Consider the following 27,941-nt stretch of genomic DNA (forward strand, 5'->3'; position numbering starts at 1 on the left):
CTATACAGAATTACAAGATCTCATTCCCTATTCTAGGCTCCATGTAATTAGGTTGTTTAAATAAACTGACCAGAGAGGTTAAGTTAGATAGTATGCTACAGAAAATTTAAATTTTGGACAAAATAAACATCTCTTCCTTTGGTCTCACAGAAATTGAAGTTTTAAAATATCATCCTTTACCCTGTATTCTGATTTACCTTAGTCTTAACCAGATCAGCTTCATTCATATCTCTATTTGAAGTCTGATCTCTTTTTCCAGCTTCTTTAACAGTTGCTATGGAGTAATGCTAACTTTCAGAGCTGCATAACTGTAACCCTGAGTCCTAGGTGTCACACAGATACGCAAAGTTCCTGGAAACTACCAGGTTATACACAAGGAGCACAGCATATCAGAATTTAGAAATAACAATTAAAATTCAGGAATAAATGTGACTGCTCTAAGAACTTACGATATAGGCCCTGATTTTCTTATAAACATTTTCTAAATGAGACCGTACAATATTTGTCCTTTTGTTTCTGGCTTATTTCGCTCAACATAATGTCCTCCAGGTTCATTCACCTTGTTGGATCCCTCATGATTCATTCCTTTCTATAGCTGCACAGTATTCCTTTGTATGTATACACCACAGTTTGCCCTTCCACTCCTCAGCCGATGGACCCTTCGGCCACCTCCATCCATTGGCATTGTGAATAATGCCGCCATAAACACCAGTGTGCAAATGTCTATTCGTGTCCCTGCTTTCAGTTCTTCCAAGTATATTCCTAGTAAGGGGATTGGATGATCATATGGTGACCCTATATTTAGCCTCCTGTGGATCTGCCACGCTGCCCTCCAGAGGGGCTGCACCATTCTACTTCCCTACCAAATTGAATAGGTGTACCTCTCTCAACATCTTCCCCAATACTTGTATCTTTCTGGTGTTTATTTATTTATTTTTGAATCTGCAGGTTTTATTGAGATATATTCACATACCGTATATTTTCTATCCAAAGTATACAATCAGTGTCTCACAGTATCCTCACTTAGTTATGCAGTCATCATCATCACTCTCATTTTAGACAATTTTCATTGCCTCAAAGAGAAAAATAACAGACACACAGACACACACCAAATAAACCCAAAACATTGCCTATCCGTTTTCCCCCTTTTTGGGCCCAGACCAAGTTCGCACAGAGCCCAGGAGGGTGTGGCTGCTAGACCAAAAAACACCAGGCACAGAGCTGGACATGGGTTTATTGGGACTTACGAACAGAAGTTTTCCGGTGACGGCCAGCTGGACATTAGCACTCTGCAAAGGGAACAGAAATGCATGAGACATTATATGATTTCAGAACAAAGACATTCCATATAGTATAAGGACATCCAGTTTCTAGTATAATCATTAAAGGAGTGTAAGACCCAATGTTTTACTAAGGTTAGTGTTTAAGACTAAGATACAATCAATGCTGTTTTTTTTTTACATCCGTAATTACATTCTTCCCCCTTCAGAGAGATTGTTTACTTTCTTGACTTTTGTCCTTGGCTAAAGCAGGTCTGTTATGGGCTTTCAGGAAAGGGCCCGGGCATTGGGCCACCACACCCGCCAATTAGTTACCCCTAGTATTGGTGTGGTACTAGTAAGGTATTACTGTTAAATATAGTCCATAGCATGCAATAGATAATTTTTCCCCATGTGCCACTCTGTTAACTCTGTACAAGTGTCATACATTTGTAGTAGTTCATATAAGAACTTACTTACATTTGTAGTGTTAGTCGGTGAGATCATAACTTTAAACAACCCCTTTCCATCAAATTCACCTTCAATACTGTACTTTAATTTATAATCCCAATAACAAACTACCATCACCTCTATCCATTCCCAAACATTTATGTTCTACCTCATTAACAGTTCTGTACATGTTAGGTAATTGCTCCCCCTTCTCTAGCTTCTATTTCTAGGTCCCTATATTCTACATTTTAAGACTGAATTTACATTTTCTAGCTGGTTCATATTAGTGAAATCATACTATATCTTTTCCTTTTGTGTCTGGCTTATTTCACTCAGCATTATGTCCTCAAGGTTCATCCATGTTATCGCATGGTTCAGGACCTCATTGCTTAAGTTAGTTCTGCTGCATAATATTCCATCATATGTATGTACCACATTTTATTTATCCACTCATCTGTTGATGGACACTTGGATTGTTTCCATCTTTTGGCAATTGTAAATAATGTTGCTATGAACATCTGTGTGCAAATGTCTGTTCATGTCCTTGCTTTCAGATCTTCTGGGCATATACTGAGTAGCAGAATTGCCGGGTCGTAGGGCAACTTGATATTTAGTTTTCTGAGGAATCGCCAAGCTGTCTTCCACAGCAGCTGTACCATTTTACATTCCCACCAGCAGTGAATGAATTTTCCAATTTCTCCACATCCTCTCCAACATTTGTAGTTTCCTGTTTGTTTAATAGTGGCCAGTCTAATAGGTGTGAGAGGATATCAGAATTTAGAAATAATAATTAAAACTCAGGGATAAATGTGACTGCTGTAAGCTAATGAAGATGAACATCTTTTCATGTGCTTTTTAGCCATTTGTGTTTCCTCTTTGGAAAAATGTCTATTCATATCTTTTGCCCATTTTATAATTGGGTTGTTTGTCCTTTTGTTGTTGAGTTGTAGGATTTCTTCATATATGCTGGAAATCAAACCCTTATCAGACATATGGTTTCTACATATTCTCTCCTTGAGGTGACTGCCTCTTCACCTTTTTGACAAAGTCCTTTGAAGCACTGAAGTGTTAAATCTTGAGGAGTTCCCATTTATCTGTTTTTTCTTTCATTGCTTGTGCTTTGAGGTGTAAAGTCTAAGAAACTACCTCCTATCACTAGGTCTTGAAGATGGTTCCCTACATTTTCTTCTAGGAGTTTTATGGTACTAGCTCTTATATTTAGGTCTTTGATCCACTTTGAATTAATTTTTGTATAGGGTGTGAAGTAGGGGTCCTCTTTCATTTCTTTGGTTATGGATATCCAGTTCTCCCAGACCCATTATTGAAGAGACTATTCTGTCCCAGTTCAGTGGATTTGGGGGCCTTGTCAAAAATCAATTGACCATAGATCTGGGGGTCTATTTCCAAACTCTCAATTCGATTCCATTGTTTATTGTGTCTATCTTTGTGCCAGTACCATGCTGTTTTGACCACTGTAGCTTTATAATAAGCTTTAAAGTCAGAAAGTGTAAGTCTGCCCACTTTATTCATCTTTTTCAGGATGTTTTTGGCTATTCGAGGCCCCTTTCCCTTCCAAATAAATTTGATAACTAGCTTTTCCAAGTCTGCAAAGTAGATTGTTGGAATTTTGATTGGCATTGAATTGAATCTATAGATCAACTTGTGTAGGATGACATCTTAACGACATTTAGCCTTTCTATCCATGAACATGGAATGTCTTTTCACCTATTTAGGTCTTCTTTGATTTCTTTTAGCAATGTTTTGTAGTTTTCTTTATACAGATCCTTTACATCCTTGGTTACGTTTATTCCTAGATACTTGATTCTCTTAGTTGCTATTGTGAATGGGATATTTTTCTTAATTGCCTCTTTGGTTAGGTCATTACTAGTTTATAGAAACACTACTGTTTTTTGTACATTAATCTTTTATTCCACCACTTTGCTGAATTTGTTTATTAGCTCCAAAAGCTTTGGCATTGGTTTCTTGGGATTTTCCAAATATAAGATCAAGTCATCTGCAAAAATGAGAGTTTTACATCTTCCTTTCCAATTTGAATGCCTTTTATGTCTTTTTCTTGCCTAATTGCTCTAGCTAGAACTCTAGAATTACTAGCACAATGTTGAATAACAGTGATGACAGTGGGTATCCTTGTCTCGTTCCCAATCTTAGGGGGAAGGCTTTCAGTTTCTCCCTGTTGAGTATGATGCTGGCAGTGGGTTTGTCTTATATGCCCTTTATCATATTGAGGAAGTGTCCTTTGATTCCTACCTTTTGAAGTGTTTTTATCAGAAAAGGATGCTGAATTTTCTCAAATGCTTTTTCAACTTCAATCAAGATAATCGTGATTTTTTCCCTTTCAAATTGTTAATGTGTTGTATTACATTGATTGATTGTATTACATTGATTGATTGATACATCGATTGTATTACATTGATTGATTGATACATTGGTTCATTCATTGATTCATTGAATCATTGATTGATTGATTGTATTACATTGATTGTATTACATTGATTTTCTTGTCTTGAAGCACACTTGTGTGCCTGGAATAAACCCCACTTAGTCGTGGGATATAATTCTCTTAATGTGCCATTGGATTCAATTTGCAAGTATTTTGTTGAGAATTTTTGCATCTATATTCATTAGGGAGATTGGCCTGTAGTTTTCCTTTCTTGTAGTTTCTTTATCAGGTTCTGTTATAGTGATGTTAGAGTGATGTTAGATGAGTTAGGTAGTGTTCCCTTTTCTTCAATTTTTGGAAGAGTTTGAGCAAGAATGGTGTTAGTTCTTTTTGGAATGTTTGGTCATATTCCCCTGTGAATTTTAAGAAAATTTTAAGAAAAGCCCTGGGCTTTTCTTTGTAGGAAGGTTTTTGATGACTCATTGAACCGCCTTACTTGCGATTGGCTTGTTGAGGTCTTCTGTTTCTTCTCAAGTCAGTGTAGGTTGTTCATGTGTTTCTAGGAAATTGCCCATTTCATCTAAGTTATCTAGTTTGTTGGTGTACAGTTGATCATAGTATCCTCTTTGGATTTTTTTTTTATTTCTTTGGAGTCCATGGCAATGATCTCCCTCTCATTTCTGATTTTGTTTATTTGCATCTTCTCTCTTTTTGACTGTCAGTCTAGCACAGGTCTCCGTGTGTGCTGGAAGCCACCAGCCCTGGGGCTCTGGGATAGGCACTGTGCACCTTGGTGGAGAATCTGCTTGTGGGCACAATGGGTCTGGTGATTCCCAGGCTCTTGTGTGGAATGACTCAGGCTATGGGACTGAGAGGTTCAACTTTCCCAGCCTGCAGCCAGTCCGGGAGAGCCCTGCTCTTCACCAGCCAGAGACCCAGGCTGGCGTGTACCCGCGGGTCTCTGGGGTGGGGAAAGAGCTCCTGACACTGCAGTGTGGCTCCCTCCCTTGCCCTTGCCTCTCCTCCTGTGCACACAGTGAGTGCTCCAGGCCTCCATAGGGAAAGGATAGAGCCAGTGGGACCCGGAGTGTCTTTCTCGATGGCCAGTTGTCAGAGCAGATCAGCTCTGCTCTGTGTCCCTGCCTCCTCCCGAGGGGAGGGTCCCCTTGTCTCCTTCAAAACTAGGCGCCTGCAGCAGCCTGCCTCACAGATGGTGGGTAGGCTCTGGGCACTGCTGCAGGGTCTCTGTGCGTGGATAAAACACGTCTGCCATCTCCCCAGTTCCCATGTGAGAACTCCAGGCTGTGGGACTGAAAGGGAGGATCTCCCCAGCTGGCTGCGGAGGTGGGAGTGCGGGAGTAGCAGCTGGCCCCAGGTGTGGTCACGAATAAATAAACTCACCTTGTCCTCTCAGTCGTAACTTCCCCTCTTTTTCATCCTGGTCCTCCCTATATAATGTAGAAGTCCCTCTCTGGTCACTCGTACCCTGGAGTCGCTGTCCCAGTCATTCTCTGCCTTTTCTCTAGTTGTTCCATGATGGAGGAGTGAGCTCTGCCTATCCTCTCCCGCCATCTTTCCAGAAGTCCCCTGCATTGCTGTTTGGTGGTCGTCTTGGCCAATGTCTTCTGTTAAATTTTGCTTATTAAGGGCGAGGTAAATCCTGTGACTATTTGCCAGTGTTGAGATGAGAGGTGAGCTGTAAGTTGACAGCGGCAGCATCTGAGTGCATTTTCAGACAGCTCACACCCCACCCACTGCTCAGGCTCCCACGCTCACCTTGCAGTCCCCCCACCAGCTCCTTCTTAGGTTTAGTATAGTCATTCTAAAGCCTGGATGCGCATAAGAATCATCTGGAAAGCTTAAACAAAAGTCACATCCATGCCTCTCCTCAAATTGAGTCAATCAGAATCTCTGGGACTTGGGCCTCCTTATTTTTGAAATGTCTCCAGGTGTTTCTAATGTGCCCCCCAAGATTGAGAGAGCCATTAACATAGGATATGTAACTCCTTTTATATTTTATAGCTTGGATTGTATCCACCCAGAATATCTCTGAAAGGATTCACAGGGATCTGGTTACTAGTAAAAGCCTCCTCTTGAAGAACTGGTACTGAAAGAAAGAAGAGAGAATTTATTTCTTTTTGTACCTTTTAGATTGTTTCCCATATGTATGTTTAATCTCATCAAAAATAGTAATAATTGATTAGTGTAAAACACCCCCCCCAAAGAAAAAATGTACAGTGAATTACCTTTGAAAGGCAACTGAAACCGGTATGAGTTCACATTGGCATAGTAGTTGAACCAAATTGCATTCAAGGTTTTCTAGCTGTGTGATTCCTTGTTTATACCTCTAATATTTCCTTGAATTTTAAGATTTGTGAGAGTCTAATTATAGATTCTCCTTCTGTTGGGCATAAGTAAAAGAAGGGGAGATATCCTAAACAGTTTCAGAAAATCGGTTGTCGGATACTTGTGGAAAGGGGAGTGGACTGTCAGGCTCTCAACCCATCCCTGAGACTCATTTCAAGTAAATACTGACAATAGTCATATTAGTTTGTGAACATTTCTCAATATTTTCATACTCTCCAAAAAAAGTATGCAAGTGATGGGTATTTTCATCATTCAGGTGATGCACTGTGAGCCAGAATTCTATGAAATTAGTTATGAAGTCCAGCACCACTCTTTTAGACAAATATACTATTCCCCTTTGATTTACTGAGAGCCTTAGTGACTTGCTCCAGATCATACAGTTTTTCTTTTCTGTTGTGAAGTTTTGTCAGATCATTGGAAAAACACTTCCATCACCTAAGTGTTTCTTTTGTTTGTTTTTGTAATCAGTACAGTATTTACACCTAGGCCCTTTGTGGAATTTGTGTTTTTTGGAGTTACATCTTTGAGGGGGAATTCTATTTTTTTCCCTTAAAAGAACCTAATTACTGATGAAAGGTAAGTCTTATTTGTCTGAGTATTTATTTATACTTCACCTACTTCCAGAAGTGATTTAAAGAAGGTTCACAATCTACCTCACTAAGTCAAATAAAATAGAGAAAATCAGAAGCAAGGAAAGGAGGAGGAAGCGAGTTATTATGAATATGCAATACTTTTGACTAGATTTTAGTGCATCCCAGATAGAGAATAAGTTTCATAGTTGTTACTGAAAAGAAGAATAAGTGTTATCCCTGGAAAAATAAAGATTATTCTGGCACCAGATTCTAAATATTTCTCCCAGGGACTATCGTATAAAGACCTTGAGTAGAAACATGGAAAATAAATTTGATAGATGTTTTATAAGGGTTGCATATGTAATTTTCATGAAATGGTTCTCATCGAGACCTTTAATAAGTGATTGAAGCTTAACTTTGTCATGAAATATGGTGATTCTGTGAGGAACAAAACTAAGGCCAACAAATAGGCTTCATGTGGAACATCATTTCCATTCAGTACACAGTGGTTTCTTGGAGTGCTGCCTTAAAAGAAAAAAGAGGAGCAGTCAGGTAGCTGTAGCTGAGGGAGTATTTGGATGCCCACACCGTTTATTGGCTGTCCTTGGGCTAAGGTGATGTCCACCTCTCCGTTTTGATCCAAGTATCCAAGTAGTGGCTAAATAGCATTACCTAACCCAGTGGTTCCCAAATATGGCCCATCCTCAGGACCAGGTGGGGAGTTACTTTGAAAACATGGGTTCCCCACCCCTTGGTCTGGTCAAGTAGGTCTGGAGCGGGACGTGCAAAATCTCAGTTCCTCCCAGGTAGTTCTGATAATCACACAGGTTTGACACCACTGCTTTTGACTGCCTTTCCACGTATAACTTCCATTAGGTAACTTTGCAGAAGGAACTGGAGGACTGGCTTTTTGGACTAGCTCCAAGCCAAGTTGGGATTTTCCTTAGATAGCAAGTCTGGCTCTGTTCCAAAACTAATAAATGCTTATTTGACAACCTGGGAATTAGGGCCAAGTTCATTCAGATACAATAATCCCATGAGCAGGATTTTAACCTTGTTAAATTGGCTGCTTGTTTAATTCTGTTTGGGCTGCATACTTGTAAAATGTTGATTCATTGCTAACACTGCTGGCTAGGGTGAATCCTTGCTTTCTTCTGTGGCTAGCTGTTTTGGGGAAGACAGATCCCACAACAAGGTCTCTGATTGTATAATCTAAGAGGTCATTTGGAAAATAGAGAGTTTATATTAATGAACAGTGATTGAACATTTATTTCTGAGGTAGGCACAGTGTGTCCTGGGCACCCTATGCATCGTCTGAATAGGTGCGTGGATGTATATTACAGACATGGAAAGTGAATACTATTTAAACATTTAGTAATTTCAGGGCCATTGCTTTTTCTAACACTTGCCTTATGCTGCTTCAGTTTTTTTTTCTTCCTAAGTTCTGTGCATTTTTTCCTAAAAATTTTGTCTTACCAATTTTAAATTAGAAACCTAACCCAGAAATTTTTGATTAATTGGAAACTTGAACTAATTTTTTTTTCTCGTTTTATATTAGAAGCAGAAAGTAAATAAGAAATAACCCCATGTAAAGGATTTTATAAAATTACTCAGGTCTGGCCTGGCCACCTCAGCCTTGGCCCAGTTGAAATTATGAGAGACAATTGTTCTTCATGATGGTTAGCCTCATTCATCAAATAAAATTAAATTATCTTTATTATACCCTATAATGAAGAAGCACTAGATGGTAGCTTTACTCAGATCTCTTGGATCCACCTTTTACCTGCCACATGATTTTGGGTAAGTGTGTTTCTCTGGGCCTTAGCCTCCTTACTTGTAAAGTCAGGGAGATGGGAGCCCTGACTCACCAACAGGGTTGCAAGGATCAGAGGGAAGAAATGAGATGCCATGAAAACTAGAAAATGCCAGATGTCGGTGAGTTTGAAATAGACTGGTAACTGGACATTCTTAGCTCACCCTATTCTCTAAGCTTTCGAGTTAATCAGAGACTGTTCTAGAACCAGAATTGTATTATCAGGTCTCAACCTTTCTCCAAAGAGTCCCATGTGAGATCTTTGTTCCTGTCACACCAACGGACCTTCTTTGTCCCTATGGTTCAACATTGTAAGGCTTCCTGAACTTCATTGAAAGGCAGCTGAGTGGTATATGAACTAGGAAATAATTGCCATCTTTGCATTTTCATAAGAACCCATATATTGGCCAGTCTTAGAGCAGTTTTAAGTGTTGCAATTTGATGTCTGAATGTGCTTTATGTTCTGACAATGAAGTCAAAACAGCTAGATGACTGGAATTTTTATCTTAGAGTTTAAAGCAAGCTTTTTGTGTTTTCTTTCCTATGCAGATGTTCACGTAAACATAATTTCCCAACCTCGAGTCCCACCCTTCTTATCAAAAGCATGTTTATGACGTTTGGGATGGAGCAGTGCAGACGGGATGACTACGACCCTGATGCCAGCCTGGAGTACAGTGAGGAGGAGACCTACCAGCAGTTCCTCGAATTCTACGAGGATGTGCTCCCCGAGTTCAAGAACGTGGGGAAGGTGATTCAGTTCAAGGTGAGCATGTGTGTGAGGAAGGGAATCAGTTTGCTTTGCACCAAAGTCCACAATGGGGCAAGAGAGCAAAGGTGTATGATAGGTACCCAGAGGGAGAGGTATAGCACCTGGCCCACTGTCAGGCACCCAGGCACTCAGTAAATATGGCTGCTTCTCGCTCCCTTTCCAGTCCTTCTCATTGCCAGTACAGTGGAGACACTAAATGAAATCATAAACGTGGTAGCATGATATTTCCTGAATCACAGGGTCTAGATTGGGAAGGATCTCTCATTTGTTCAATTCCAAAACGATCCATCTTTTTCCCAGCATATGAATCTGTGTATCAGGCCCTCTTCAAAAAGTCATCCGAGCCTTCCTTAGACAAGGGAGACGAAATAAGTGAAAAACTTTTAAAAAGTTGAAAGTCCTCTATAGATGTCAACCCCAGAGAGGCACTAATTATCCAGGAATGAGTTTCCCGGTACCCTCAGCTCTCGGAATACAGATTCCCAACTCAATTATGATTTGGAAAGGTCTCTGATTACATTCTCTGCATGATGTGGGTTTGGATCCTGGTTCAAAAAAAAAAAACACTATAAAGCACATCATTGGGGCGAGATTTGAGATTTGAATAAGGTCTATAAGATAATAGTATTATGTGGAACATAATGTCCCCGAAATCAGGGCTTCTGATGCTGCATACCAGGCGAAGGAGAGGTATTCCGATTACCTGTAATTATTTTTAAATATTCTTTAAGGCAACAGTCAAGTCAGGTGTAATACCTGCTGCTCGCAGGACCCATTAGTTGAATCCTAACATAATGAAGCTTCCTACCTTGTTTGTGATTTGATCAGATCCTTACCTGAGTGATTTTGTTAGGTTAGGGCAAGGAAAATGTCACATGATTGGGATAAAGACAGGACTCAAGTTATGTTTTTTCCCTGTTAGTCAGAAATGACAGTGGGGAATTGGGACAGCCAATGAGCAGAGCTAACCAATGACACTCATGAGAGGCAAGACTCGGCTTCTGTCTGTGGTTTTCAAGCAGGAGTGTTGAGAAATTTTTTTTAATTTTTCTTTCTCCCTTCCCTTTTGTGTATGCCATGTGTACCTACATGTCTTCACACTGCTTCTCAGCACAACTAACTCCAAGGTCAGAGGCTCCGGGTCTCACACTTAACAGGCATGGCACCATGGTGGAAGCACTGGCCAGGGAGTCGGTGTGGTTTGATTTGCTCAGTGCTCTTGGACGTGTCACTTTACCTCTCCGTGCCTTTCCTTGTCCACAAAGGGAAGGGCTTGGAGTCAGTCAAGGGTCTCCTTCTTGGGATCCCTGGATTACACTGCTTCTATAAGCGTGCTGGAGCCACTTCAAAACTGCAGACTGGTTCATGGAAACCTCATGAGTCCCTGCAACAGGCTGCACCCACTTGCCACATTGTATTTTTTTCTTCTGCTTGGAAATATATCAGCTGTGTAATGCTAATGGCCAGAGTCATGCCAGCCAGTTTAGCAGTTGTAAATGGAAAGCTCTTTAGTAAATTTTTAGTAGAAAACATTTGGAAACATCACATTCATCCTGGAAAATTACTGATGGGTCCTTGGGAACCACTAGACTAAATGATCTCTGAGGGCCCTCACGCAGCCAATGCTGACTCCAAGGCTTTTTATTCATCCTTCTCAGTATGGTGTTATAAACTGTCATCCAGGACTGATCTTGCCTCTTTTGGGATGGTGTAATAAAACTGCTCTGGAAAAAATTTGTAAAATTATACCTTTATTTTGAAAGAAAGGTAAACTTTACGGTGAATGTTTGAGGACCTTTTTATACCATGATATAACTACAAATCACATTTGTCATTTTTTTTAAAATTTTATTTTGAAATAAATTCAAACTTACAGGAATATTTGCAAAAACAATACAAACCCCATACACAGAAGTCCAGTATACCCCGACCCCCCTCCCCTGATACCCCGATCCACCAACTTTAACATGCTGTCACACCACCATTTCTTTCTTTCCCTCCCTCCCTCCCTATCTATCATCCATCATCTATTGCTCTGTCTTCTGAACATATGAGAGCTAGCTGCACACATGCTTGAACAAACAATATAATTCACATATACATTTCCCATGAACAAGAACATTCTTTTATGCAATCCCAATAAGCGCAGCTAAGAAGTTCAAGAAATTCAACATTGATACAAAGCTTACATTCTATATTTCCTTTTTTTTTAAATTATGTCCCATCTGTGTCCATTTGAGTCTCCTCTCCTCCATCCTCAGATCCCATCCAGGATCATCCTTGGCATTTAACTGTCATCTATTTAGACTTTTTTTTTTTTCACTTGTGGAAACATATATACAGCCTAAATCTTCCCATTCCAACTCCTCCCTAGCATTCCATCAGTGGGATTAATCACATTTAGAATGTTGCAATGCTGTCACCTTCCCACTATCCATTACTAGAATTTCCCTTCACCCCAAACAGAAACCCTACTCTCATTTCTTAACTCTCCATTGCCCCTTCCCCCACTTCTTGGAACCCCTACTCTACTTTTCATCTCTATGGTCATATTCTCTGATACTTTCTTTGTGTTTACCGTGGGGCTTAAATTTAACCTCTTAAGTCTATAACAATCTTGTTTTTCTTTGATACCAACTTAACTTCAATAGGACACATAAACTATGTTCCTGTACTCCACCATTCCCCCACCTTTATGTAGTTCTTGTCAAAAATTACATATTTTACATTGAGTCCAAAACCACTGATTTATCATTACAGTTTATGTATTTTAGGTCCTGTAGGAAGTAAATAGTGGAGTTACAAATCAAAAATACAGTAGTATTGGTATTTATATTTACCATGTGATCTTTACTGGAAATCTTTATTTCTTCATGTAGTTTCAGTCAATTGTTTAGTGTCCCTTCCTTTCAGCCTGCACGATTCCCTTTAGCATTTCTTATAGGACTGATCTACTGGTGATGAAGTCCCTCAGCTTTTGATTATCCGGGAATGTTTTCATCTCCCCCTCATTTTTACCCTCCAGGTGTTTGTGAATTCTCCAAGTCTCTGATGGTTATTGACTTCTATTTGTATTCCATTGTGGTCGGAGAATGTGCTTTGAACAAATTCATTTTTTTTTTTATTTATTGAGGCTTGTTTTATGTCCCAGCATATGGTCCATTCTGGAGAAAGATCTGTGATCACTAGAGAAGAATGTGTGTCCCAGTGACCTGGGATGTAATGTTCTATATATGTCTGTTAAATTTTTCTATATCTCTCTCTCCTTTCTTTGTTTCTCTGTCAGTAGGGCTCCCTTTAGTATCTGAAGTAGGGCAGGTCTTTTATTAGCAAAATCTCTCGCATTTGTTTGTCTGTGAAAAATTTAAGCTCTCCCTCAAATTTGAAGGAGAGTTTTTGCTGGAGAAAGTATTCTTGGTTGGAAATTTTTCTCTCTCAGAATTTTAAATATGTCACACCACTGCCTTCTCGCCTCCATGGTGGCCGCTGAGTAGTCACAACTTAGTCTTATGTTGTTTCCTTTGTATGTGTTGAATTGCTTTTCTCTTGCTGCTTTCAGAACTTGCTCCTTCTCTTCAGTATTTGACAGTCTGATCAGAATATGTCTTGGAGTGTGTTTATTTGGATTTATTCTTTTTGGAGTTCGCTGGGCATTTATGCCTTGTGTATTTATATTGTGTAGAAGATTTAGGAAGTTTTCCCCAACAATTTCTTTGAATACTCTTTCTAGACCTTTACCCTTCTCTTCCCCTTCTGGGACACCAATGAATCTTAAATTTGGACGTTTTATTTTGTCTATCATATCCCTGAGATACATTTTGATTTTTTCAATTTTTTCCCCATTCTTTCTTTTATTCTTTCATTTTCCGTTCTGTGGTTCTTGAGGACGCTGAGTCGTTGTTCAACTTCCTCTAATCTTGTATTATGAGTATCCAGAGTCTTTTTAATTTGGCCAACAGTTTCTTTTATTGCCATAAGATCTTCTATTTTTTTATTTACTCTTGCAATTTCTTCTTTATGCTCTTCTAGGGTCTTCATGTCCTTTATATCCTGTGCCATGCTCTTCTTCATGTCCTTTATATCCTGTGCCATGCTCTCATTGTTTGTCTTTAGTTCTTTGATTAATTGCGCCAAGTACTGTGTCTCTTCTGATCTTTTGATTTGGGTGTTTGAGTTTGGGTTCTCCATATCGTCTGGTTTTATCATATGCTTTAAGATTTTCTGTTATTTTTGGCCTCTTGGCATTTGCTTTACTTGATAGGGTTCTTTCAGGTTATAAAAAATACCAATCTCTTATTTGTCAGATCTACAGCTTGGTGGCATACACTTTCTCTAACTAACCAGCACAGGCATCTGCGAGTCACCTGTTCCCCTCAAGTCAGTTCTCCCCAACTTTGTCTTTGTGGTGTGTGGGGATCTGATTCTTGTGGGGTTCAATTGGTGCACTAAGTTTGGGTGTGTTGTTGGTGCTGTCCGCCCTGAATGTGGGGTGTGTGTCTGGGTGGTTAGGGAGGCAGGCAGCTTTAATAATCAAACCTCCCCAGTGTTCCCGGAGATTTAAGGCTGTTGCAAGAGTCTAAGCCTTCATTTCAGTCTCGCCACAGAGTGTCTCTGCCGCTGAGCCACAAGTCCTTGGTATTGGCGTAGGGTCCCTGGGATTTCTGAGTGGGTCCCCCTTCTCAGCCGTGCTCTTCCAGGACCTCTGCTGAGGGAAGGCTGCACCACGTCACAAGTGTGCGCCAGCCCTCCAGGGAAGCCCTGGGCCGCCGGGCCGTGCAGGGGCGTTCCCAGCCTGATGTAAAGATGGTTGAATGGGGCATGTTAATTTCCCCCTTTTCGCACAGCTCCGCCTTCCCAGCTCTGGGACAATTAGCTGTGGGTGCACTAAAGGCCACTGTCCATGGCCGATATTGTGGCGTGTGCGTGGTGCTGCGGGAAACACTCCCCGTCACACTGGGTTTCTTGGCGCGGCTCTGGGCTGTGGGTCTGGCCCCGGGCAGGAGCATCCCCAGCCCACCAGGGAGATGGCTGCAAGGGGCGCGGTTTCTTTCTCCTTTTGGCTCCCCTCTGCCCCCCTGGCCACAAGACAATCAGCAGTGGGTGTGGGAAGGGCTGTCTTCTACACCAGACACCGAGGCGTTGGTACAGCCCACTCCTGCCGTGCTTCACTGTGCGGTTCTCCCCGTCGTATCCGCAGCTGCTCCCGGGTTTTTTTTTTTTTTTTTTTAAAAAGAACTAGTCCGTCTCCAAACGCCAGCCCAGGGTTTCCCCACACCACAGTGCGGCTGCCGGACTTTCAGCCGGCTTACTCGTTTCAGAATGCAGACTCCCAGTTTCACACCAAATGCACGGTCCATGTGGATTTAGCAGACCTTGTCCGGCTGGTGCATCGCTGGGACTGGTGTTCTGGGTCACTTTCTGGTTTTTATCTAGTATTTTTCATGGAAGTGTTTTTTTGCCCTGTCTCACCTAGCCGCCATCTTAGGTTCCTCCACATTTGTCATTTTTGAAGGCAGATTATCAAATGTTCACCCTCGCTAATCATAAGAGCAGTACATATCAAAGTGAGATGTTATTTCACACCTATCAGGCAAAAAATCATAAATTCGATTACTACCAAGAGTGAGTGAGGATGTGTAAATTAGCCCAGTCACTTCAGAGAACGCTGGGTCACAGCCCAGGGAAGTTGAAGGTGCCTGTCACCTACAAATCACCACTCCTGCTGGTTGTGAGCACAGAGCCGTCCTCACGCTGAGACGTGGTCGCCAGCGCTTCCACAGCCCAGTGCTGGCTGCGGCAGTCGAAGCACCCAGGATACCCAGCATTGGAGGAAGGGATTAATCCATTTGATAACTTGATGTGTCTGGTAAATAGTAATTAAAATGAGTCATTAACTTTACATGAAATCTTGAAAAATGAATGTGAAGTAAATGCTATTTCTATAAAATTATAAGACATACAAAGCAATAGTATACATTGTTTATCAGTACATATTCACACTTGTTTATATATGTGTACCCTTCCATAGATACATATACAGACATATATTTATATGTGTGTATATACAAAATGTACATGTATATTTTATGGCATGTGTGTGTATATGTATGTGTGTACGAATGTAGATGTACACCTGTGTCTTTGAGATGTGTGTATGTATGTTTGGGTTTGGAGTGCAAAGGATACACTCAGCCTCAGGGCAGTGCTCGCCTATGTGATGGAGGAGGGAGAAGAATAGGATGGAAGGGCCTCCACTGTGTCTTTAATGTTTCTTTTATTTAAAATTTCTGTCAAAAATGGAAAACATTACTGTTAAATCAGGGTGGTGTATATATGGGCTGGTTTATATTCTTTGTATTTTTATGTATTTTTTGCTTTTTATTTATGAAAGAAATAGATCTGGATCAACGTGGGTCAGATAATTGGGGCCTGCAATGTTGTCGTGCCTTTAACAGGAGGAGAGTGAGGCAGTGTCTCTATTTTGAGATCTTTAATCAATAACTATTTTTGGTCCTGTCAGTTTGGACAAAGGGCATTTGATGACTGGCTGGTTTCTTTCCCTTAGTTTCTTATAACCAAATACTTCATTGCTCCTTAGGTCAGCTGCAACTTGGAACCTCATCTAAGGGGCAATGTATATGTTCAGTACCAGTCGTAAGTATTCTGAACGTAAATGTGTTTGTTTTGTTCCAGTAAGTGTTTTTTAATGCTGATTTCTGGGATTTTTCCATTGAAGAGATAGCTGTCATATACATGATATTTTTTTAAAATGTAAATTTTAAGAGCTGATATAGAACTATAGAAGGGATTTGAAAATAGTACATCTGTATCTCATGGTTTGTATACTTATATGGTTTTAAAACTTCTGCAATACTTTATATTATTACTTATTGTTATTATTATATATTACTTATATAATTGTCACAATTAAAATACTTGGCTGAAAAGGGATAACTCAAATAGAGAATATGAAAGTATAAATTGAAAGAGCCAGAAATCGAAGGCCAAAATCATCTTAGTGTCCATGTGCCCAGCCAAGAGAGCAGTGTACCGTTTTCTCCTTCTCTTGCTGTTTGCCTGGGCCACTCCATGACTAATGGGTTAAAGTCACCACTGTCAGAAGAAGAACAGCAGTCCTGGCCGAGGAAGAACAGGCCCTAGCAGTGGAATAACACTTCTGCATTTTTAATGATCCAGTCTTTTGGATTAAGAAGCTTATACTCCAGAGAAATGTCATGCCTCCAAACCTCTCAGAGGGATAGTATAAAAGGTTCCTGAATAAATGTTGAGCTTTGGGGGCTCTAATGAGAACTCCCCAGGTAGTACAGAACAGTGAACTGGTGGTCCCACAATAAATTAAGAAAAGGTGAACTAATAATAGGATTCATGTACATTTTAGAAAGTTGTCATAAAGTACATGCTTGAATTTTTGGTCTGCAGGGAAGAAGAATGCCAGGCAGCCCTGTCTCTGTTTAACGGGCGATGGTATGCCGGACGACAGCTTCAGTGTGAATTCTGCCCGGTGACCCGGTGGAAAATGGCAATTTGTGGTAAAATACAGTGTGATGGTTTCTCCCAGTTATTTCACTGTTATATAAAGGGACATTCTTAGGGACAAGTCTTTTGAAGCAGTTAAAACACACACAGACACACACACACCACCCGACATGGCTTCTGCTACACACTGTAGATGAGCAGGGATTATTACAGAAAGCTTCACTTTTTAGGTCTGTAACAGACCTTGGGGATCACGTTATGGATGAGGTGACAGAGGCCACCGTGCATCGGTGATGGAGGAGGGGCGTGCCTTCCGGTTTTCTGACCCTCAGGCCTGGGCTCTGTGCACTACACTTCAGGAAGCCTAAGAAGGCGTCTCTAGGATGTGTGATGTTTTATGTATCACAGTTTCAGAGGCGCTTCCTCTTCACTGGCTCTCATCACTTGAACTGTGTTTTTTCCTTCCATCTGTATCCCTGATGGCTGCCCTGTCATCGTTGCCACACAAAACATTACCTACCGTGCTTCCCACCTTACATGAAATGCCTGCTGCAGTGCACAGAGAGTGACCCTAGGTGGGGACCCGTGGAGGGTGCCCTGGGTCAGCCTGACTCGGTGCCCAGAGGCAGCCCCAGTTGGGCAGTGAGGTCTCAGTCCTGTGCTGAGAAGCCAGCAGGTTGGAGGCCTAGTTAACTTCTGATTTCTATCAAAGAGGCTTAGCCAAACCATTGTTGAAGGACCCCAGATGAAAAGAAAGGAAACCCTAAAGATCTTAGGGGAGTGCTTGTCTTACCGTTTACTTTGCTTCCTTGCTTTTTATTCACCTGCTTAAAACCTCTTATTACAAAATACATCATTTACAAAGTCTGAATCACACGAGGGGTTTGGCAGCCTTGTCTTAATGGATGCTGCCATTTTAAAACCATTTATTGACAGAATTAAAAATACTTTGGAATTCCTTGCTTAGGAAAACCAGAAGGACAATTTCATGTAAAGTTTACAAGCTTGCAGAATCAAAGTGATGAAACTGTTTTCTCCATAAAGCAATTATTTTTGTCAGTTCCTGGGAATCCAGTGTGATTTCAGCAAGGTGCTTCTGAGGGTGACTTTGACTCTTCCGAAACAGGAGGCTGTTTCATTTTTTTTAAAATACAAATTTTTAAAAATTGTTTGAGATATATAATTCACTTGCTGCAAAATTCACCTTTTTAAAGTATGCAATTCAATATAGTCCCAGAGTTGTGCAACCATCACCATCTAATTTTAGACCCATTTTCATCACCCCAAAAGAAACCCCGTATCCAGATAACTGTTTTAACTTTTTGAAAAACTTTCCAAACAGCTGCACCATTTTATGATCCCACCAGCAATGAATATAAAGTGTACCATTTTCTCCACATCTTTGTAATACTCGGTATTGTCTGTCTTTTTATCTCAGCCATCCTAGTAGGTGTGAAGTGGAATCTCATTGTGGTTTTGAGTTGTATATCTCTAATGAGTAATGTTGTTGAATCTCTTTCCATGTCCTTATTATTGGCCATTTGTATACCTTTTTCAAGAGATGTCTAGTCAGATCCTTTGCCCATTTTTTAATTGGGTTGTCTTTTTATTTTTGAGTTGTAAGAGTTCTTTACATATTCTAGATATAATCCCTTATCACAGATACATGATTTGCAAATATTTTCTCCCATTCTGTGGGTTCTTTTCATTTTCTTGTTGGTGTCCTTGGATGCACAAAAGCTTTCGTTTCAATGAAGCCCAATTTATCTTTCCTTTGTCACTTGTGCTTTTGGTGTGATATCTAACCATTACCTAATCCAAGGTCACAAAGATTTGCTTGGATGCTTTCTTCAAAGAATTGTATAGTTTCATCTCTCACCTTTAGGCCTAAGATCCATTTGGAGTTGATTTTTGTGCATAGTGTGAGTTAGGAAGTATTTCACTTTCAACTGTTTTACATATTTGGGGAATTTACTGCTTAAAAAGAAATGTTTGCACAAATAGCACTTGGAAAATTTAAAGCTTTAGGCCAGTGTCGATCATCTTCTTGAAGTGTAAAGAAAACAGGCTCCTCTGCCTATGATTAGACCTTTCTTTGACCAGTGGTTCTGTCCTTCTACCACCATGCCCTCAAAGCATGCTACTACAGGGACTCAAAGGGCTGGTTCTTCAGTATTAATGAGGGATCTAAATTGTGAATCAGTGGAATGGTGAGATCCTAGAAATGTTAATGCGGTTACCATTTGTTCAGCTGTATTCTGAACCATAATCCAGGGAGGAATGGCATAGTCTGGTTAATTAAAACTTCTGATTTATTACCTTTCAGAGTGCCATTTATTAGAGCATTTGAATATTTTTTTAATTCTGGGAATAAAAACTATAAAATCAACTTAGATAAACTTTTCAATAATACACAGTAGAAAATAGTTTTGACACATCTAAACATCAGAAATGTACTTCTCAAAAGGATGTAGTACCATCTTCAGAAAACATAGTGGTAACTGCTGTTTCATAACTATTCCACTCCAGGTTTATTTGAAATACAGCAGTGTCCAAGAGGAAAACACTGCAACTTTCTTCATGTGTTCAGAAATCCCAACAATGAATTTTGGGAAGCTAATAGAGACATATACTTGTCTCCAGATCGGACTAGCTCCTGCTTTGGTAAGCACTCGGATAGGAGAGAGAGGATGGGGATCCACGACGAATACTATGGTAGGCCAAGGAGGAGGAGAAGTCCTGGTTCAGACCATGCTTACAAAAGAAACGGGGAGTCCGAGAGGGAAAGAAGAAGCAGTCACAGGAGTAAGAAATCCCACAAACACATGTCGGGAAGCCATGAAAGGCACAGTTCACGAAGTAGAGGAAGAAAAAGGGGCCGGAGCCCCAGCCGCAGCCGCAGCCGCCGGAGCAGGAGAAGTAAGAGCCGCAGCCGCCGCAGCCGCAGCCCGAGTTCCTCCAGGTCGAGGGGCCGTGGCAGGTGGCGGTCAGGGAGTAGAGACAGAAACATGCCAAGTCCCAAAGCCAAATAAACCTATCTTGTTCTGCAGCAAGTATGTATCTTATGTATTACGGCTGCTATATACTTGGATAGAGGGGTAGGAGCACAGATGGGTTAGCAAGTCGGGCAGAACTCTATGTAGACTGAAATCTTATTTAATATTTTTTTCTGACAAAAATTGCATGTTTAGTATAGGAAACTTAAAAGCATACACTGTATAAATAACACGAAAATCACCTGTGACCCTAACCCTTAGAGATAACCCAAGGAACATTGGCGCATCGCTTTAGTCTCTCTTCTCCTCATGGTTGTGTGCACATTTTTTTAGTTATGGCTAACAGCTGAATACGCGTTTTTCAAATGATACATTGTCATAGTTCATCAAGCCCCTTATTTTTTCATCCTTGTTCTTAACTGCATAGTGTAGATCTATCAATTTATTTAGCCATATTCCTACTGTTGGATTTTCAAGTTGCTTAGTTTTATACTGTTAAGGAATCCTGTGCTGAAAACAAAAAATTAAAAATCCTGTGAGGGTTTCTTTAAATACTTCCACACATTTCTGATCATTTCTTTAGGATAAATTACATCACATCAAAGAATAGAAACATTAAAGTATTTCCCAATTGCCTCCCAGGAAAACTACAAAAAGTTTTTCTATCAGTAATCAAGTCTGCAGTTCCCACAATACCAAGTTACTTTAAGTCTTTAATGTGTTGATTTCTCTACTTATTGGCTAAGCCAAACAATTGCTTCTGTATTTATGGGCCAGTGGTTCTTTTAAGAAAAAACCTATCGGATTTTTCTCCATGCAGTAATAGCTGGACAGCTTTTTTACTTTGAACATTAATTTTCTATTTTAGAGTACTAAAAAGGGTATACAGTAACTTTTCTTAACTGCCTCCTAGGCTTCAGTTCCCCTTCAGCTGGGGGCTTTCTGTCAGGGAGTCTATCTTTATTATAGTGTGGGGAAATTCTTTATATACAGGTAAAGCTTATTTTGGTCATTTTCAGGAAAATTAGGGTCATTGCTACTGAACATGCCTAGTGTTAAAGCAATTCTGGTACAAAAACCAGATTGCTGAGATTAGAGAACCTCTGTAGAAGCGAAAGGCAAAATGGTATCCCTAGATTTCAGATCATAAGAGATACTCTCATGTTCCCATGATAAATTTTGTTTTCCTAGTAAATTTCCTTCCATTGACGGAAGTTTTACAAGAAGTTTTTAAGCCACTGATTGGTCCGTTATCCTGACAGACATCGATCTTGAACTTAAAATTTATTAACTTGTTCTCATCGTACACATGTAACCCAGTCAAAAAACTCCAACTCCACATCATCACAGTGGCCCACAGACCTGTTTTCAGTGAAGAGCTGCACATCAGAGGCTTTTAAGCCAACAAAGGTCTTTTCCTCATTTTTCTTAAATATGTTTTAGTATGTAACATTTCATATCTGTAGTAATAAGATTACTTAATGATCATGATAACCAGTTTTGATTCTAGGGTTAGAAACTCTTAGGCAGTAGTCTCTGCAGATGCCAGTCCACCTCAGGGCGTGTGCTGACACCTGCACTCCGTGGGGAAAACCTCGAGTAAGGGGTGAGAGGAATCAAATTCTTTTCGACTACATGGAGTAATTGAGTTGTTCATTCAGAGAGAGTAGAAAAGTCAACTGCATCAAGGTTTTAAAAGCATTTATTGACTGAAAATAAATGTGTAGATAAGCTCTTGGTAGCATGGAATCCATTTTTAATGAACTTGAAGTACATGAAGACTCCTTAAATCTTCCGCCATTTATCTTGTGTGTGCTTTATGACAACCACCACATTCAAATGGAGGTGAATTTTCAACATTTTACTGAAAAAAAAAAATTCTTAAGCAGCTCTACATAGTTTGATACTTTTGGAAAGAGATACATAAAAACACACTACGTTGGTGTACATTTAACATTTATTAAAACTAGTTGGTGATGTGCTAACACAATGATCATGTGGCCTGGATATTGGTCACGATTACAACAAAGCTTAATCTAGCCTGGCATATACAAGTGAAAGTGTAAACTGTGAAGACATGTTTAAATACGTATGAGTATGTATAAAAGTGATACACAATTATACAGCTTTTAAAAATATAGGGCCCGCTAATGCCATTTTACTTCATTTATTTAACTCTCATTTTTCTATGAAAGGTGTCTTTATTTCTCTAAGACTTGATAGCCAGGCAGTACCATGGAAGGGAAGGAAGATAACCATAAAATTTGCAGTAGTTCTAAGTGGAGGGAAACAATAGGGGTGCAAAATAAATGTGGCTTTAACAAGCACTACAGAAAGAGTAATCGTGCGTTAAACAATGACTTATGCAGTGCTTTGTGAAGAGACCCACACGTTTTCTGTTAAGATACTGTTATGAAGAAGTCCTGATAAAGCAACATTCCCACTTTATTTGGGGCATCAAAACAATGCAACTAAGTGACTAAATCATTATGACCACAAAGAATTCATCTCAGTAGTCAAATGTGCGTTGGCCTTAAAAAAGAATGTGCTCTTTATTATGAAACAGTCGATTCTATGTTTCTCATCCCAGGTTCAGAATGCCAAGAAATAATTTTTTGTGTAAAACAGCATCATTCTAATTAAGTCATTTAAGATCTGTATTCCCTTTGTGTTTTAAGGTATGTAGCTTCCAACAGGAGTCTTTGGTATAAATTTGTTTTAGAAAGTCTCAACATAGAGTTAAATTTTCATTCGTTATGTAACATGTCAATTCCCTTTATTCTCATATATACTGAAATATTTCACCGCTTTGGTTTCATAAAACCAGGTTTCATGATTTAACAGTTTCCTTTGTCAAATACAGTAATGTAATAAATGCACATTGATTGTTGGTGTCATTTTCATACACAGAATCAGATTAAGAGAAACGGACATTCAAACTTTCAATTATCCAGAAAAGTTATCTTTCTTTCCTGTATCATTCCAATTCATATTTAAGTCCCGTATTTTCTTACTTGAGTAACCAAAGTTCCCTTTTTAAAAGAAGTATTTTTGTGTAGGTCTGAACGAAGCAGCTTAGCACACAGTAATACTGACAAACATCTTACACCATTAGCTAACATGAACATGAAGGCAGTGAACAGCTACAGCGTGTGAAATGCCACAAGAAGTCATCAACAAGGGAGGAGAGTTATGTCAGTCCAATTTCTTCAAGAACACTACGTGGGGTTTCAGCTTCCTGTGGAGGGAAAATGTGAGACTCTGGTAAACAGATCCAAGGAGCCTTGAGAATGTGAAAAATTCACATGGAAGGATGTGCTCGTTTTAGAGAATAAAGCAAAGGAAAAAAATTTTTTTTCTTTTAAATTTGGTATTATAGGAGCATTATATTAGTGATAGCTAGTAGTTATTTAGGGTTTTGAGCCCCAAACATCTGAGACCATGGAATAGTTTCAGTATTCATTAAATACTTACTGAGTACCTACCAATGTGCTAGTTGCTGTAACACAAAAAACCATTCAAACAACGCAAACCCACTGGAAACTTACGAAATCACTGCTATGGAATTATATACAAGAAAGATAAGTTATCAAAGTGCTAAAATACAAACCCTCTCCCCCAAGTAGAAGGTAGAAAAAAATCCCCAAGTTCTCACAATTCTCCACATAATTTTGTTTTCCAGGCTCTTTTTTTGCCACTTGTATTTACAGACATGTCTTTCTCTTTTGAGTTTTTACTCAATTTTAACTGTCCGCAGCAGCAGAATCGCTCCACTTCCCAGAGCAACCAATGGCATCGGTGGAAGCAACACAAAGAAAGGTGGTTCTGGCCCGAAGAGCCCTATGTAACAACCAATGTTCATTTTTAAATTTCAAAGGGAAACAAAGCATACATATCTGGAAAAAATGACTTAAAATTTTTCCAAAGTGGCTGACTTTGCACATTACAAAATAAAAAAGTTCAAGTAGATCAAATTTCAGGTAATACTGGCAACAATTTAATAATTAAAAGGCATGCTACATTTTAATGGAGGAAAACAATGTAATTTTATAATATCCAATAATAAACTTACTTTTGCATCCTAATCATGGTACAGCACAACACAAGGAAAAGAAAAATTATATTAAACCATAAATCCTTAGAACATGAGATGTAAATTCTATGTAAAGCACTACATGGCGTAATCTCAAGTAAATTACTTAAACTCAACAGTCTGCTTCTCTTTTGGAAAAAAGGGATAATAGTACTTACCTTCATGTGTTGAGACTGAGATAAGGCTCAGGGCCTGACTTACAGAAGTAAGTGCTCAAAAAGTTAGCTGTTAAAACTACATAGTTGAAATCAAAATGAAGGTATTTAGTACTATAAACCAACTCTACATAAAGTTCGTAAAATGACATTTTAGTATGTTTCTGTATTGATGAAAAATGTGAAAAAGGATACTAGGCGTTCATATTTTTTAAAAGGGAGTCTAATCTATGAAATATTCTTGCATAAAAAATTGAACCTGAATTTAACCAGGCTCAGATCTAACCATGTATGGAGGATTAAAAAGAAAGAAAAAGAATACAATCAGCCAAAAACAGAATGTTGGAAATTCTGTAACACAAAAGACCCACTTAAAAAAAAACAGCATGGAGGAATAAAGCAGACTTGTTACATTAAGGGACGTAAATGGCACATCCAACAGATGCAACCTGAGCCTCGTCTGGAGCCTGGTATTACAAAGCCAATTATAAAAAGGCATTTTCCAGAAACTTAAGAAAAACTGAACCATAGAATACCGTTAATTTTGTTGGGTGTGGTACTTTTCTGTTAGAGATACACACTGAAGATTGAAGATGAAATGACAGGATGTCTAGGGCTTGCTCCAAAATATTGAGGCAAAAAAGGAGATGGAGTTGATGAAATAAGTCCAATATTAAGTTGATGGTGTTGCAGCTGAGTGGTGAGTACATGAGGGCTCCTCATACTCTTCTATTTGCAGGTGTCAATGTTGTCACAATCAAGTTTTAAAAGAATGTCTAATGGAATTGATGGAACACTACAGAGAGGGACTTACGCCAAGCCCTTTCATTTACACTGTTTATAACCTTTATAACATTAAATATCCTGAGATAATTTTCTGAATTATATAAATATTAAATAAAGGAAATGATTTTTAGATAATTATTTCTATTTAATTTTGGACAATTTTTTAAAAACTTTATACAACCTTGAATGTATTAATTAAAGGATACTTACAATGAACTCTAAACAGGTGACATTCTTAGCTTAATCCATCTATAAATGTCCCACAACTATGCCCTGGAGCTGGTCAAATTTCCTCTCTGTGCTCACTGCCTGGAATCTTATATAGTATTTGTTGAAGAAAATCATGTTGCTTATTGAATATGCATCACTTAAAATACTTGTCCTTTTAAAAGGCCTAGTTTCAAAAATCATTCACATGTTTTATTCCTTTGAGACTTGTACAAATAATGCCTTAGTTTTTTTTTTTTTTTTTTTTTTACAAAATGTGTTTATAATTCACATTAAATGTAATTTTCACATGTTCACACTAAAATTGCAGCTCAAAATTACCTGGAAATGCTAAGATGTAAAGTACATGTCAAAAGGAATGGAAAAGAAAACAAGTCATTCACATGAGACAAAGTACATGCAATGCTTTTATTTTAGACGTGCCAGGAAAGCTATTTCAGAATTGACTACTTTCAAGCGAGCAGCTGTATACAGATAACAAAAGCAGCAACATCTTGTTACAGCTCAGCACACAGCATCCAAAGCAAACAGGCATGAGACAGTGCATATTTATGCAGCATTAAAACCATATGAACAATACACTGCAGGGGGAAGTGAATGGGGGGGGGGTAGGGTGGTAGTGGAGGAGAAAAAAATGGAAATGAAAGGCCAGTGTTTCCCAATGCCATCAAATTTCTCATTTGATAGCCCCATCCAAGTGCTTCAAATATAGTGCATTATGATGAAAATGGCAAGCAAGGATGGAAATAGCTTATCTGTATACCTACCTAATACTAAGTTTGGTCAGCATGTATTTTCACAGGCCTTTCTTTCAAAGGTAAGCCAGTCTGGGCATCTTTTGAATTTATTGTTTAATGATGTTACTTAACTCAGACTTTATACTCTCTTGATATATGCAGTGAATTATTTGGTACTTTTCTTTTTAAAATAAAATGCTGCATGTTTTAATAAAAAAGTATACACAATAATGATCAATATTAAAGGTTTTAATTCCTGAAATATAAAACCATAGTTTAACTAAATACTAATTATTTAAATGAAGATTTAAGTATATTATAAACTGTAACTAGCAAAATATAAGCATGTAGGTATTTAAACTGAATATTAACATTTTAACTAATAAAATCAGTATTATTACTTTGAAAGGGTTACTTACTATTGAGCAACAGATAGTGCAGAAGATACCTTTTTGACATAGTTTTCTAATAGTTCTTAAAGGGATTGTTTGATACTATTTAAAGTACTAAAGTGTTAACAATAAATGTGGCATTATAAAATTCCTAAAAAACTGGGAAATGTTTTACCCTAAATATTACCTTCCTGTATTATTTCTGCTTATACTTTTATGTGATACATTAACTCATACAGAATGTGATATAATCATACTAAATATAGTTTCAATTGTTTTTTAAAACAGTATCAACATTTGAAGATTAAACCATACTACATATAATGGCACTGCTTATTTTGACCTGGCATTCCAGCTATTTTTTCTTTGGTAAACATTTCCTCTTATAAGAATAATTACAGATTAGTGATAACATCTATGTGTTTAAGATAAAACATTACTCAAAACGTTCAGGTCATATTTTTTCAAGAAGAAATTAAATCAGTTGCAGACAGGAATAAGCTATATCAAGATCATATACAGAATGAAAATAAAACAGAGTTAGGGATGGGACAGGAGAAAATACAATTGTAAGGGTATTGGTTCTGAAATAATCTATTACTATTATACAACATAAGCAGTGTCACCAAGCTGAGGATATTTTCTTTCATAAGTATATCAGGTCTCTATTTCCTCTGTGAAATTCTGCATACACGATGTGTAGTCATTTAGTACACGGGGATATTAAAATATTCATGGCGTCGCTACAAAAGAAATGCATATATTCTTACATATAGTATACAAATTGACAGACACAATAAGAGTTCTAAAATGTTTAGTGCACAGTGAAGAAAGCGTAAAGAAAACTTATGTTTTTCTTCTTTGCTTTATGGCTGCATATTTAACAATGCCCAAGAAGTTCAGATTCATCTTTTATAACTTCCATATTACTATATATAATGATAACCACTCCAAATGATGACCTACGTCTCCTACGATATCCTAAAGCACTGCGTATACTAAAATAACACTAAAAATCTTTTCAAAATATATACTGAGTAATTTACTGAGTATATACTGAGTATACACAAAGTATATTCTGAGTTAACTGAAAATTCAGTTAGAATAATCCATATTCTACTGGTATTTAAATTCATCAGGATTATTACACAAAGTAAAGGAATGTAATCTCTTAATGAAAATCTTACATCCTAAGGTGACCATAAACTCTTACAGAAGAAAGCAGAAAAGTTTACCTATCTGGTATTTTAAGTAGCAATGGAGATTTTTAACTATTTACTCACCTACAAAAATAATGTCAGAAGAAAATTACTTTGAGACTAAAGCTATTAGTTTTTAAAAATTCACTCCTCAAGATTTTACAGAACTTTCTAAACAGATCTGTTAAAAGTCTATGCCTGGCAAAATGAGACGAAATAGTTTCAGT

General features: G+C 38.6%; 2 protein-coding genes across 5 annotated transcripts in view; one reads left to right on the plus strand and one right to left on the minus strand.

The window, feature by feature from the left end:
• The window catches only part of ZRSR2 (zinc finger CCCH-type, RNA binding motif and serine/arginine rich 2), a 38,038-nt gene extending 15,035 nt beyond the window's left edge, over nt 1–23,003 (plus strand). The window contains exons 8-11 of the mRNA XM_037822590.1: nt 9,412–9,625; nt 16,230–16,285; nt 17,072–17,181; nt 19,658–23,003. Coding sequence (XP_037678518.1) covers nt 9,412–9,625; nt 16,230–16,285; nt 17,072–17,181; nt 19,658–20,160 — 883 coding nt within the window. The 3' untranslated portion in view covers nt 20,161–23,003. The remainder of the gene's footprint in view (nt 1–9,411; nt 9,626–16,229; nt 16,286–17,071; nt 17,182–19,657) is intronic.
• Nucleotides 21,809–27,941, minus strand: part of AP1S2 (adaptor related protein complex 1 subunit sigma 2) — a 29,231-nt gene continuing 23,098 nt past the window's right edge. For 2 of the 4 annotated variants that reach the window (XR_005214665.1, XM_037822591.1), the window contains 2 exons: nt 24,197–24,205; nt 21,809–23,362 (listed from right to left, as the gene is read on the minus strand). Coding sequence is in view for 3 of the 4 variants with exons in the window: in XM_037822591.1 (XP_037678519.1) it covers nt 23,315–23,362; nt 24,197–24,205 (57 nt within the window). In the remaining variant the exon portion in view is untranslated. Of the gene's footprint in view, nt 23,363–24,196; nt 24,206–25,599; nt 27,259–27,941 lie in introns of those variants that run through there. The other 2 variants (XM_037822592.1, XM_037822593.1) reach the window with 2 other exon arrangements.

The sequence above is a fragment of the Choloepus didactylus genome, chromosome X, assembly GCF_015220235.1.
Source record: "Choloepus didactylus isolate mChoDid1 chromosome X, mChoDid1.pri, whole genome shotgun sequence".
In the NCBI taxonomy this organism is placed as follows: Eukaryota; Metazoa; Chordata; class Mammalia; order Pilosa; family Megalonychidae; genus Choloepus; species Choloepus didactylus.